The 13241-nt window shown below is 55.2% G+C and overlaps 1 protein-coding gene across 6 annotated transcripts in view; it reads left to right on the top strand.

The window, feature by feature from the left end:
- Positions 1-13241, top strand: part of ARHGEF2 (Rho/Rac guanine nucleotide exchange factor 2) — a 52015-nt gene that overhangs the window by 23194 nt on the left and 15580 nt on the right. For 3 of the 6 annotated variants that reach the window (XM_055401583.2, XM_088835864.1, XM_055401587.2), the window contains one exon: positions 13049-13193. In XM_055401583.2, coding sequence (XP_055257558.1) covers positions 13049-13193 — 145 coding nt within the window. Of the gene's footprint in view, positions 1-4431; positions 4804-5042; positions 5129-11346; positions 12831-13048; positions 13194-13241 lie in introns of those variants that run through there. The other 3 variants (XM_055401588.2, XM_055401590.2, XM_055401585.2) reach the window with 3 other exon arrangements.

Raw genomic sequence — 13241 nt, 5'->3', positions numbered from 1 at the left:
AGTGCTTTTACACTCATAACTTTATGGGTGGATATAGCAGCTGAAGGACTTGAAATTAGACCACAGGCAGAGTGGAAGCCAGGAGTGTATGATTATGGAAGCACACACACAGCACACACGTGAGGCTGTGTGCAATTCTGACCCCAGGAAGATGAAGGCACATTGCTGTCTTCCTTATTACCAATCCTCAGGCTCTGGTGAAACTGGGAGCTCTGCCTACTGCTTGAATTCATTTCTACTTTCTTCATTTACTGGCAGAATGAGCCATCCCCCTTTTCTTCTCCTGCCTTACCCAAGTATGCATGTATTTTCCCACCGGGGTAGCTTCTGAACATTGAGAGAAACCCCAGACGAGACATCAGCAGGTTCACCTGGAAACAACACAGGTTTCTTACCCAGTAAGGTTCTCACCTGCCCACAGTGCCTGGGCCCTCTTCTCTGTCAGTCTTTTAGCCAGGATTCTCCTTCCTCTGGGTGGGCAGGGAGGGCAGAAATGAAACCAGGTTCTTAGCACCTTCTCACCGAAGGCTGTAGTGAGAAGCTGAAGCCTGAGATCAGACAGTCTGAGACCAGGGCAAGCTGGGCACACGGAGGCTCCTTCTTGCCTCTTGGTGGGGAGCAGAGCTCTCCAGGGAACAAAGCCAACACTGAGACCTTGGGTCTGGGGCCCCTCACCCTGCAGGCTCTCAGTGCAGGGTAGGAGAGTCTGATGGCAGAATCACCCTCTTTTCCTGCAATGTGAATGAGAGGGGAAGTCGATGCTGCCCAGGGGCCGCCTGGATCCCAGTTGGTTTGCATTTGCCCACCCTTGGCCTGCCAGTGTGGTGAGGGGATGAAGGGGAAAGTGGGCAGAGACAGCCCAGACCAGCAGCATCAGGACATTGTCCCCGTCGCCTTCCCTCACCAGGGCTCTGGTCCTGTCTACCTGCTTCCCTCTTTGTCATCTCTCGGTTCATCTTGCTCCCAGCCCCATGAACATGTGTTCTTGAGTCACTAAATCTCTTCCTTTCCCCTCCTCCTAGCTCAGGATAGGGGCCATAAGCAGGTAAACACCAGAGGTGTGGCTGGAGAGAAGCTCAGTCAAGCACTGAAAGAAGGAAGTAGCTTATTTCTTCTTACTTGACAAGCAATGTAGAGTTGACAACAACCCTTTTACAGAGCTCATCTCCTCTAATTTTTTTAAAAAATTCCTTTTTGACTGCACTGCGTCTTCACTGCTACGTGTGGGCTTTTTCCAGTTGCGAAGAGTGGGGGCTACTCTCTCGTTGTGGTACATGGGCTTGGCAAGCGGTGCCTTCTCTTGTGGAGCACAGGCTCTAGGCGCACAGGCTCAGCAGTTGTGACTCGCTGGTTCTAGGGTGCTCGGATTTCAGTAGTTGTGGCACAGGGGCATGGGCTTAGTTGCTCAGAGGCATATGGGATATTCCTGGACCAGGAATGGAACCCGTGTCCCCTACACTGGCAGGCGGATTCTTATCCACTGCCCCACCAGGGAAATCCTCATCTCATTTAATTCTTATAACACTCTGGCAAAGATAAGTATTTTAATTTCCATTTTATGGCAAGATAACTTAGAGGCTAAGCCACTTACCCAAGACCCCACAGTTAGTAAGAGGTGTTGCTGTATTATGAACCTAGGACTTGGACTATATACTGTTGCCTCTGCCTCTGTCAGTAAACCTATAGAACAGTTTATTTCCTCTCTTTACTTCTTCCACCATTTCTCCTTTTTTAAATATTTATGTACTTGGCTGGTCTTAGTTGCGGCATGCAGGATCTTTTAATTGTGGCATTTGAACTCCCCACTGTGGCATGTGGGATCTAGTTCCCCAACCAGGGACTGAACCCGGGCCCCCTGCACTGGGAGCAAGAAGTCTTAGCCATTGGACCACCAGGGAAATCCCCTTCTTCCACCATTTCTGATGGATGGCCATTGGAGTCAATAATGCCTTAATCATCCCCTCCACAATACACAAGGTCCAAAGTAATAAGAAGAAAAACAAACCTCTTGGGCACCAGAGGACTTGGGCCCAAGTATCTCTGTGGCTTTCTCTGCTCATCTAATGGACAAGACCCTGCAACCAGGTTCTTCTCTGGGATGGCCTCCCTACCCCTGAAATGTGGGGGACTTATCTGTCAAGTTAGGGTGTCCAAGGTGGTGTTAGTGGTAAAGAACCTGCCTGCCGATGCAGGAGACATAAGAGACACAAGAGACATGGGTTCAATCCCTGGGTTGGGAAGATCCCCTGGAGAAGGAAATGGCAACCCACTCCAGTATTCTTGCCTGGAGAATCCCATGGACAGAAGAGCCTGTCAGGCTACAATTGATGGGGTCACAAAGAGTTGGACACGACTGAGCACGCAGGCACTTCTCTGTCAAGTTAAATAAGCTAAAGAAGGGGTGGTTACTTTTAGATTCTGGCAGAAATTAATATTGGTTTTTGTTTTTGTGTATCTAAAATAATAATTTCAGAAAATCTGGGAGGCATCACTGGATAGAAGGAGCAGGGACTGGGATGAAAATGGTTTGGAAGAAAGGTCAGGGGATGCCAAAGCAAAAGGAAAAGGGTTCACTATTCCAGAGGATACAGAAAGTGGAAATTAAGTCAAGCTGCAGGCCTAGCTCGCTAAAAGCACAGGTGTTCTTAAAGGTAGACTGATTCCCTTTACCCACTCCCTGAGTCCCCTTCTTACTATTCACCTCTTAAGAGGAAGAAGAGGAAGTTACGGTAAAAGGGAAGGTAACAAAGAGCAAATGGATGGAAAGTTTATTGAAGATTGGGAGGGGAAACAGAAGAGGGTTATGAGATTAGGTCCTCTTCTGTCATATAGAGACCTTCTAAGTTGAGTTTGGGGACTGAGATCCCTCACATAACTAACTCTGGGATTCAGGTCCTGGGTTTACTGCATATCCAGACTGGAGTTTGGCCCTTTAAGATTCCATCCTTAGCTTGCAACACCCTCCTACCCCAGGCCTGGGAGAAAAGCCGAGGTCTCAGCCTACCCCTTGTCTCTGGGCCCCCAGTGGGCGGAGCCTTGCGGCTAGGATTCTGGCTTCTGGCAGTCTGTTTTTAAATTTAGTACATTCCTCAGCCCAGGCCGCCCACTGGGGGGAGGTAAGTCTGGGTAATGGGTCTAGGAGCTTCTAGACCGCTGCTTTTGGGGGAGTTCCTAGGGCCTTCCTGTAGGTCTCCCCTGCAGGTGCAAGCCTGGAGAAGTCAGCCTCCCTGATGGCCCTGGGAAGTGCTTTCTGCCTTCTAGTTTCCATCCAGCCTAGAACTGGGCAGGGTTGTTTTCTCTCCTTTTTTCCCTGATCTTTGCTATATAAGGATCCTAAACAGGGGAATGGGTGAAGAAGGAGGTGAAAGAGTTGCTAGGCAGGAGGGGAAGTCAGACGAGCAGCGTGGGGGTGAGGAGCCCAAGGAGCTCAGCCAGTGGTGAGGCAGTGGAGCCCAAAATAGTGGCAGAGGCTAAAATTGGCACCTACAAGAGTGCTGAGCTGGGCTTGAAACCTGCAGCCAGGCCCTGCTGCTGAAGCCCTGCAGGGAGCTGCTGGGTCTGGGTTGGGCCTCCTCTCCTCCCCTTCTTCCTCCACACCTTTGGGGACCAGAGTCAGGCAGGACCCTACAAACTTAAGATGCTCTGTTCCAGGACTCTCTGTGCTTTTGGTTGCTCCAGAGACACGGAGGTCCTGAGAGGTAGAAATGAAGGGCAATGTGAATGATTATAATTCTAGGGGAGGAGGCGTTTCCCCCAAAAGGTGGAGGTTGCCTTAGGCTGGGGCAGAGTTTCCAGAAAGCATGTCCCACTCCACCGCTCCTCCTCGTGGAGACACTGGCCATTCTCCAGTGGGGCAGGCCGGCTGCTGGGCTTCTGGTTCTAACTTGCAAGTTCTGGTCTAACTTGCAACAGAGAGAACTGGGGTTAGACACAAGGAAGGGCTTCTTCAGCGTCTTGGTCCCACACCCCCTGGCCCCAGCCGTCGGTGGAGGCAGAAGCAGGAGGGAAGGGGGTGGGCAGAATGCCGGCCTGGAAGGCCCCAAAGAGGCTGGGGGCTTGGGGAAGGGCTCTCCCCTCTCGGATTCTTCCTCCAGGCCCTGTAAAGAACTAAAACCTAGCCTTTAGTTCCCCTTTGATTTCTCCGCCCTCTCCCCACCCCTGCCCCATCGTAAAAGGGGTCGGGCGGCTCTGGCCTGCTTTAATGGGCCCCCGAAGGCCAGGAAGGAACTGGTCCGGGTTCCCTGGAGAGCTGGGAAGGGCTGGAATCCTCCGGCCCGCGGGTCTTTCTAGACTGATGGGCTGCTTTGGGGGAGGAGAAGGGGAAGGGGAAGATGAAGGTGGGGTGAGGGCTACGGGGCGGGCCAGCGAGGGTTTTAAGAAAACTGCAGCCGAGGCGGCGTCTGGGGTTAGAGACACCCCCGCACCCCCACACACGCACACGCCGGCGCTGGACGGCCAGTGCACGGCCCCGCGTGCTCGCGCGAGCCGCCCCTCCGCTGACCGCGGCGTCCCGTCCGCGCGGCACTCCGCCCTCCCGCCGCCCCGCCTCCCCCTTCCTGAGCCCGGGCGGGGGTGGAGACTCGGGTTTGAGGAACTGGCGCCGGGTGCCGGGCGAGGGGAGTCAGGCTTCCTGTCCCCCAGACGGACGCGTGCGGGGCAGACCCCTCCCCCGCCGTCCCCCCGCAGCAGCCGGACGCCTGGGTCCGCGCCGCATCCTCCCGGGCGCCCCTCCATCGGATTATGTCTCGGATCGAATCCCTCACACGGGCGCGCATCGACCGGAGCAAAGAGCTGGCCAGCAAGGTGGGCCCTGAAACCCCTGTCCCTGCCGCTCGCGGTCCTTGGGGTGCCCTTCGAGCCCCGGCACCCGCGCGGCGCTCCCGGGTCTCCCCGCCCGCCTTCTGGGCGCCAAAATCGGGCGGAGCGATGGCCCGGAGAGCGGCGGGACGCGGTGGGTGGGGACTGCGAGCGAGTGGGGAGGGGGCTGGGGGAGCCGTCGACGCGACCCGCGCCTCGGGCTCTGGGCTGATCCTCCGCTGCGATCCCAGGAGAGAGCGGACCTGGGGTTGGGCTGCTTCCGATCCGGCGGGACTCGGTGTTTTGGGCCGCGTGAAAGAAAGTTGCTCCGGTAAGGGACGGAGCGGGAACAGGGAGGGGTGTGTGTCGCGGGGGTGGGCGCGGTGAAGGTTCTCGGGGACCCCCTCTCCCAGGGTCCCACCAGGTTGCTCTCTGTATACCCCCCGCCCCCCTGCAGTCGCTGGCTCCGTCGTTCCCTCTTTGTCCCCGCCATCCGGCCGAGGGGTGGGAGGGGGTGGTTTCCCAGCTTCCTCCCACCACCAACACCACCCGCATCACCACCCGTGCAAGACAAAAGTCAGCTCCTCCTCTCCTCGCAGATGGACTTTCCAGCTGTGATTCAGTTCTCCCCGCCGGTGGGCGGGTGACTGGGGTCCGGACAGCTTAGGGACAGCTTACTTCCCCCCAAGCCATCACCCTCAGGTGAAGGGAGCAGAGGTCTTTGTGTAGCTAGGATCCTTTCTTCCGTTCTTGGGAAGGTTCCTGGGCACCCCAGTTCCTGAAACATCAGGGTCCCCCATCCCTTTTTGCCCCACCAGCTTCCTGAAATAACCTGAAACCTTTAGGCTGACCCACTTGGCACTGAGCCCTCCTCCCTCCTCCCCACCTCTGCTCTTACCTATCTCTTCATCTTGGGGCTGTTCTGTCATTTCTAGAGTCTGGATATGTAATTAGCCTAGTCCCCCAACCCTGTCTGGAGCTCTTGGCCGCTCCTTTCCAAGTATCCTTTTTTTCTGCCTTTGTGCCCAGGCCCACTGCCAAAGACTGTGACCTCTCCACACCTCAGCCCCCAGGAAATGATGAAGCTGACTTGTCTGTGAATAAGTGAGAGCTGGGAGGAAGGTGGTGCATGCAGACAGCACCTCCCAGCTGCCTGAGGCAGCCACACTGTACCCATTATTGGAAAGGCCAAGACCCAGTCCATAGCTGGTTTAATCTCTGGCCTCTTTCCAATCCCAGTGTTCCGCCCTGGCAGGCAGCCTATGCTGATCACTATCACTGTCTTCAGGCATCGGGGCAGCACTCCTTCAGAGCCCTAAAAGATGATGGAACCCTTTTCCCCAACTTCCCTCCTAGCTCCTAGCCTGGCCACCTTTCTGGAGACCAAGTTGGGAGAGATTCTGTCCTGGAACTTTCCTTTAGGGGGGCCTGGGATAAGATTCTGCTAACAGGAAAGCAACTGGGGGTTTGGGTAGGGCCTCAGACAAACAGAAGTCCAGAGGAGTGACGGCTGAAGTGCGGTGAAACAGCGGGGTGGCAGGCAGGCTCTTCCCAACCCTGCGCCAGGCCAGGCCCCAGCTATGAAAGTCTGTTTATTTTTCAACCGTTTGAGCTGAGACTCTGGAGTAGAGCCAAGGGGGGAGGAGAGGTTTTTTGAAACCACGGAAATTTGGTTCCACCCTAAAAAGGAAAGCCGTGGGGGCACCGGTGAGGGGCTATAGACAGGAGTTCTGGGAAGGTAGATACTGGGGTCCCTTTTCCGTTATTGGGAGGAGTTGGGGAGCCAGATAACTGGGTCCTAATGCCTTATGAGGGGTTTGCGTTTGTTTGTTTTGTTTTTGGTCGTTGGGAGGACTGGGAATCTAGAAGCTTGACTTTTTCCATCCTGGGGTCCTGGGGCTGATCTTGGTTTGGGGGTTGTTGGGAATCTGATTGGGGGTGGGGTTGTGGGGGACTGAGTGGGTAGATCTGAGAGGGCAGGGAGGCCACTGGAGGAGGGTGCTTGTCAGTTTGGGCTGGTCGGAAGGGGAGGGCCACCTCCGGAAAACTGTGGTTACAGAAGAGGGGAGTTGGTTCTTAGCCAACAAACCCTGGATCCCCTCTTCCCCCTCCCCCTAGCACACCAGCTGTCTCCTTTCCTTTTATACTGTGGTGGGAAGTAGAGGGGGCCTGCTGGAAATGAGATAATTTGAGGAAGATGGTTTCCCCTGCTACCTATTTGGGGGGATGCTGCACAGCAGGTCCTGATAGCCCACCCCCCACCATTCCTTGCCTTCCCCCTCGGGACTTCCTTGAAGAAGAAGAAATTTAAGTGGAACCTGCCCCTTTCTCCTTCCCACTCCTAGAGTCTCTGCAGCTCCCGCACCACCACCCGTGACTCCTTTCTCTTTTCACTCCATTTCTATTCTTCCAGGCTGTCTTCAGTCCTCCACCCCCTCATTCTCTGTGCTCTACTTCTTGCCTCCATAGGCCCCAAACCCCAGAGGTCCCTTTTCTGGCTTTCCTCCTCTGTTCCCACCTGCCTCCTCCCCCAAACTGTAACTGTCTCCTCTCTCAGAACAAAGAGTCCTTTCCTCCCTAGAAGGAAGCAGGGACCAGAGGATCAGGGATGGCTAGGGGGTCCCCCTGGAATCTAAGGGACCCCAGCTTTGGAGCGAGGTGGTGGGGGAGAGGAGAGAGACTATTTCTTTGTTCTGAGTGTTGGAGAGGTGGCTGGCTTTGTGTGCGGGATTGGGAGTGGAACCGGAGGCAAGGGCTGGGGGAGCCCTGGAGGGAACTGGCGGTGCTGGCAGTCTGGGAGGGAAGTTGAAGAATTGGGGTGTCTCCGGAGAGACAGGCTTTGCGAGGCATAGGAAAAGATTCTTGGGGTCTTAGAGGTTAGGAAAAGAGCTGAGGGGGAGGGGAGAAGCAAGGATGGGGGAAGGGAGTGTAATGCTTAAGGAAGTGGCTGAGTGACTCCAGGGGTCGGATGGCGCCTAGAGAGGAACGTGCCTGGGCTGCCCGAGGGATTTCAAGAGGGGTTCAGTCTCAGTCCCTCTGGCCTTCCTGGAGCCCCTGACCTTGGAGTCAGGGAGGGCAGGTCTGCAGGAGTGAGTCCCGTGTGTGCACATGTGCTGCCCTGCGTGTTGGTGTGAGTGTCTGTGTCTGTCTGCCTGTCCCCAGGCGCTCTGGGTCACTGTTTTGAATGATGGTCGCCAAAGCAGGGGGCTCATTGCACTCTGGACATGAGGAAGTAGTTCCATTCCTAGCTCAGTCTCTCCTTTGAAGTATCATCTAGGAACGAGAGGGAGCAGATTGGTCATGGTTCCTGGAGCTGGTCGGAGAAATGGCTGAGAGGCGCTGGCTGGACCCTTCTGGGTTTGTTTATGTCTCTTTGGGGGAGGGTAGGGGAGCGGCTGCAGGCAGCAGCTGCCCCCCTCCCAACTCAGCCGGCCTGCCCTGTGCCAGGAGGGCAGGGAGTCCTGGCACAGCTATTGTTCGCCTGCACAAATGCCCGTCTGTTTGCATCACTGCCCCCCTCCATCTCTGCTTGTCTTTCTCTCCTGACCCGACAGGTGTGGCCTGGTGGGGGGCGGGCTGGGGTTCAGGATGCCTGAGTCTCACGGTCTCCAGTCCAACTTTATTCCCTATGGCCCTCCGCAGCCCTCTTCTGCTCCACTCGTGTGCCCACCCCCACCATCCGGTATCTCATCTTCATTCATCAAGCGAGCGTTTATTAAGTGCCTTTGTGTGTTCAGCGATGTCTTTTTGTGTTATGTTTCTGGCTTTGGTGTTAATGTTTCGGTTTGGCTGCCTTCATCTTATCCATGGAAGCTCATAAAGGAAGCAAAGCCTGGCTGAGACCACCCCAAGCCCTACTTCTCAGTCCCATGGCCAGGAACCCCCTCTCTCATTTCCCAGCCCTGGAACCCATCCCTCAGGACTCATGGCCCTTTGCAGCCTATGACTCTGAACCCCTGCTGTCTAGAGTCTAAGCCACAGATGACTTGAAACCTAGTAGAACCTTTCAGGGACCTTCTGGCCACCAAGCACGGCCTAGACAGAGACTGTACCACCTTTGGGAAGAGGCTGCTGCCCCTTGCCCAGGAGCAGAGGTCATTCTCAGCATCATGTGACTTCTCCAGAGGCCTTGGCTTGGACATACCTGATGGAGGAACAAGGACACTGAGAGCTTAGGCTCTGTTTGGCGAGGCTCTCACTTGTCGGGGTCAGCTCCACCATCCTCTGCTGCCCGCTTGGGAACACACGAAGCCAAAGTCCAGGCTTTGGCATTCCTTGGCCTTTGCGTATATCACTGTTTTCCTCATCTCTCGGCCTGGGAGACTAAGCACAGAGGAAGGGGAGACTGCCTATGTATTTGAGCCAGCAGCCTCAATGCCCTCTGCCATTTTCCTAGTCTTTCTTTCTCCCAAATGACCAAAGTCTGGGGTGGCAGTGGAAAGGAAAGTCTTCTTCTGACTTTCAGAGGATACCATCTGAGCCTAAATTCAAAGGAATTAGGAGTGAAGTTCTGGGAGGAGGGAGGAAAGAATAACAATAGCGGGGGAGACCAAAATTCCCTGGTGGTCCAGTAGTTAAGACTCCACGCTTCCAGGGCACAGGGCACAGGTTCAGTCCCTGGTCAGGGAACTAACATCTCGCAAGTGCATGGCTCAGCCAAAGAGAGAGAGAGAGAGGAGGTGGAAGGGGAAACTGAAAGCTCTGAAGCTGTGATAAAGAATGAGGGGATCCCTGGAGCAGGGGTAAGGGTGCTGCTAGGACCCCTTGTCTTGGTGTCTAGCCATCCATCCACCCTTCTTTACTTCCTTTCTTTGCAAACATATGTTGAGTGCCTGCTATGTTCCAGCCGTTGTGCTTGGAGCTTTCCCGTGCTTTATTCACTTCATCCTTGATGCTGCAGTGGCGGAGATGCAGCAGGCTGTGTAGCAAGACTTGCTGTGAGGGTTTGTTAGAAAGCAGGACTCTAGACTCTGGACAGTAGAGGGCTGAACCAAGCAGGAAGGGCCTCTGAATGTGTGAGTGGGTGTTGTGGATTGGGGAGCAATGGGCCCTTTTCTTGGCGGACAGATGGGGTTGTGAGGTGAAGGGCTGTCCTGCCGGCTGGTGGGCAGGCAGGTAACGGGGGTGAGCGTAAGAATACTTGGAAGGAGTAGGACAGAGAGGCACACGCGGCCGTTCACTCTGGAGCCGGCAGCCCTGGGGTGCAGGCCCTGAGTCCTTCTTGCCTCACCAGCCTGAGCCCTTGGGGAGGGTGCAGACTGCCTCCAGGACAATAGCGCTAGGCAGTGCCAGGGCCGCTCGCTGCTGGGCAGTGTCTGTGTGGGGATGTGCTGCTGCTGTGGCTGCTGCCCGCTGCTGGCCCACCTAGACAGGGGGTCCCTTGGAGAGAGGGTGAGTGTTGAGAGGTGGAGGAGGCTGGGACCCTGGAGCCAGAGAGGGAAGGTCCACAAAAGACCCTGTCCTCTGGCTGCCCCAGTCCTCTCACCCTCTTTCCCCGCCTCTGTCCCAGGTGAGTACTCCTGGAGGCCTGAGGGTAGAAGGCAGAGGGCAGAGGTCGGGGAGGAGAGGGTGAGTTGTAGCGGCACTACAGCAGATCTGCAGGGCTGCCCAATATGGAGTTGGCCCTGATTCAGACATGTCACTTTTTTTTTTAATATAGTTGATTTACCATATTAGCTTTAGTATTTTTTACAGATTATGTATGCTCCATTAAAGTTAATACAACATAATGGCTGTAACTCCCTCTGCTATACAATACATCCTTGCTTCTTATCTGTTTGTTTCAGGTTTTTTTGGTCATGCTGTGTGGATTTTAGTTCCCCAACCAGGGACTGAACCCTCAGCAATGAAATTGCAGTGGTCCTAGTGGACCACCAGGGAATTCCCTGCTTATCTATTTTATACACAGAAGTTTGTATCTCTTAATCCCACACCCCTAATTTTCCCCTCCCCATGTTACTCTTTTTAATATGGTCACGGTTTTTTGTTTGCTTACTTTTAATTCAAACATAACAGTTCCTCAACCTTTTCTGTTTGTGAGGAGAAGAGATGGCAGAGTGTAGGGCGGTGAGCTGTTTGGACTTGGACTTGGAGGTTCTGTGGTGCTGGTGGTGGCTGAGTCACTAAGTCTTGTCTTAGCGACCCCATGGACTGTGGCCTGGCAGGCTCCTCTGTCCATGGATTTCCCAGGCAAGTATACTGGAGTGGATTGCCACTTCCTTCTCCAGGGGATCTTCCCGACCCAGGAATCGAACCTGGTTCTCCTGCATTGCAGGCAGACTCTTTACCGAGTGAGCTATGAGGGAAGCCCCAGGTTCTATAAGGTCATTTTATTCAGAGGAGGATTAGATTTCCTAAAGAGCTATAATTTGGAGCTGGGCACATGGCAGTTAGACCAAAGAGAATTTTCTAGTGGTCCAGATAGGTGGGTACCAGAATAGAAAAAGGGAGGTTGGAGAGCTTCCTTGACAAGGCCTAGAAGGAGGGGAGGGAGAGGCCAAGGGCAGCAGAGGAGAAGCAAGGGTAGGAAAGAGGTGGGAGGCCAGGGGATGGGAAGGAGAGGGTGCTGTAGGAAAAGCAGGAGGTTGGGAGGGGAGGAGAAAGGGAAAATGGGTGATTGGTGGGGCATGACCTCAAGACCGCTAGGCTCTGCTCACCATCAGACACACCTGGGACTTCTGAGGGTTGGTGGGAGAGAGAGGGATCTGGGGCACCGGGAAGCCCTGAGACCCTCGGGCACCACAGTCCAGTGCCCTCTGGCCCCTGTGCAGTTGACTCATACTGTCCCTCCACACTTCCCTTTTCCACCCTCGCCCCAGGCCAGTGCGTCTCTTCCCCTCCCCCACCTCCTAGCTGCTATGGTGACTTCAGCTGAGAGCCAGGACTGGGCCCCCACCCCCAAGTCCAGACTGCGGATTCTCCTCTGAGTTTCGATTGGCTGTCCCAGGGCCCCAGACAGCATCATCTGACTTGGGGCTCATTACCCTCGGTCATCAGGATCTCGCTCTTTGGTTTCTGAGAGAGGCAGGGCAGCCTTGCAAGGAGTGGTCTTGTTTTCTCTGCTTCCTGCTCTCAGTTCTCTAAGAGTGGAGGGAAAATCCAGGGATCTGAGGTGACCATTGAGGAGGGTCCTGGAATGGGTGTAAAGCACAGTGTCTCATCTTCTCATCTCCTCAGGTTCAGGGAAAGCTCAGGGGCCTTGAGGAAGGACAAAAAAGAGGTCAGGGAGAAGGACTTGACCTGCAGAGGTGTGGTTCGGGGGGTGAAGCAGGAGATGAGAAGGCTAATGGGAAATGGCTGCTTCTGAGGTTCTGCAGACGAGCCCAGAGAGTGCCCATCTCGACAGAGCAGGGCAGGCGGAACTGACGCTGCAGCCGGGATGGAGGGCGGATGCCAGAAAGGACTTCCTAGACTAACTCGGTGAGGAGGAAGAAGGGAGAGATCCTATTGATTTGGAGGGGAGCATGAGAAGGATCAAAGTTAAACTGCAGAAGAGACTTCCTGCCAGGAATGAGACCTTGATGGCCAAGTGTCCTTTCTTGAAGATCCCAGAGAGGACCAGTGAAGAGACTGGAACCAGGCTCCTCCTCCCTGAGGTTAGCAGGGGACATGCTGCCTCCTGCAGAGAGGCCCTGTGTCCCTGGGCTGAGCAGACGTGGAGGCCTCTCAGGTTTGGGATCCTGACCTCCTGTTGAGGGTGGCAGTGGAGGCATCCTGCCCCCTTCAGCCAATCTGATAAGGGGATCTCCTGCCCCCCCACTGTGACTGCCACTGCCACGGAGACAGCGGCTCCACCACCGGTTGTCATGGTTATAAGAGGAGCTAACTCCCATAGATTTGAAAGCGCTGGTGAGCTGGCACCTTCTGCTTTGCCTGCTCTCTCCTCCTCTCTGCGCATCTTCTCCCGGCACAGAGAAGAGAGTACAGCAGCTTGGGGGCGAGCAGAGCTAGAGCCAGGAGGTGGAGTGAGGACGCGGAGGTCTAGAGCCGTGGAGATGAGCGGCAACAGGAGGCAACCCAGCCGCAGGGGCCAGGTAGGTCAGGGGCCAGCTCGGCCCTTGGGGATGGCTGGTCATTCCTGGACAGCTACCTCTGACACGCCGTGGCAGGCTCTGCTTCAGGAAGTGGTGTGTTTCTGGCAACCCCAGGAAGGCGTTGCTCGCTCACCTCTGCCGTCGCCTGCCTCTCTGGACTTCTCAGGCATCCTGGCATTCTCCAGCCTCACTTCCTGTCTCTCTCACCCCTTCTGCAGACCCGGGAAAAGGAGAAGATGAAGGAAGCCAAGGACGCCCGCTACACCAATGGGCACCTCTTCACCACCATCTCCGTTTCAGGCATGACCATGTGCTATGCCTGTAACAAGAGCATCACAGCCAAGGAAGCCCTCATCTGCCCAAGTAAGTTCTTTGGACCTGAATGTCACTGCCTCAGTGCCCCCTGACCCT

The sequence above is a fragment of the Moschus berezovskii genome, chromosome 4, assembly GCF_049115385.1.
Source record: "Moschus berezovskii isolate FMDL1 chromosome 4, NW_MosBer_1.0, whole genome shotgun sequence".
In the NCBI taxonomy this organism is placed as follows: Eukaryota; Metazoa; Chordata; class Mammalia; order Artiodactyla; family Moschidae; genus Moschus; species Moschus berezovskii.
The sequence above is the reverse complement of the archived record's forward strand: the minus strand, read 5'-3'. Positions and strand labels throughout refer to the sequence as shown.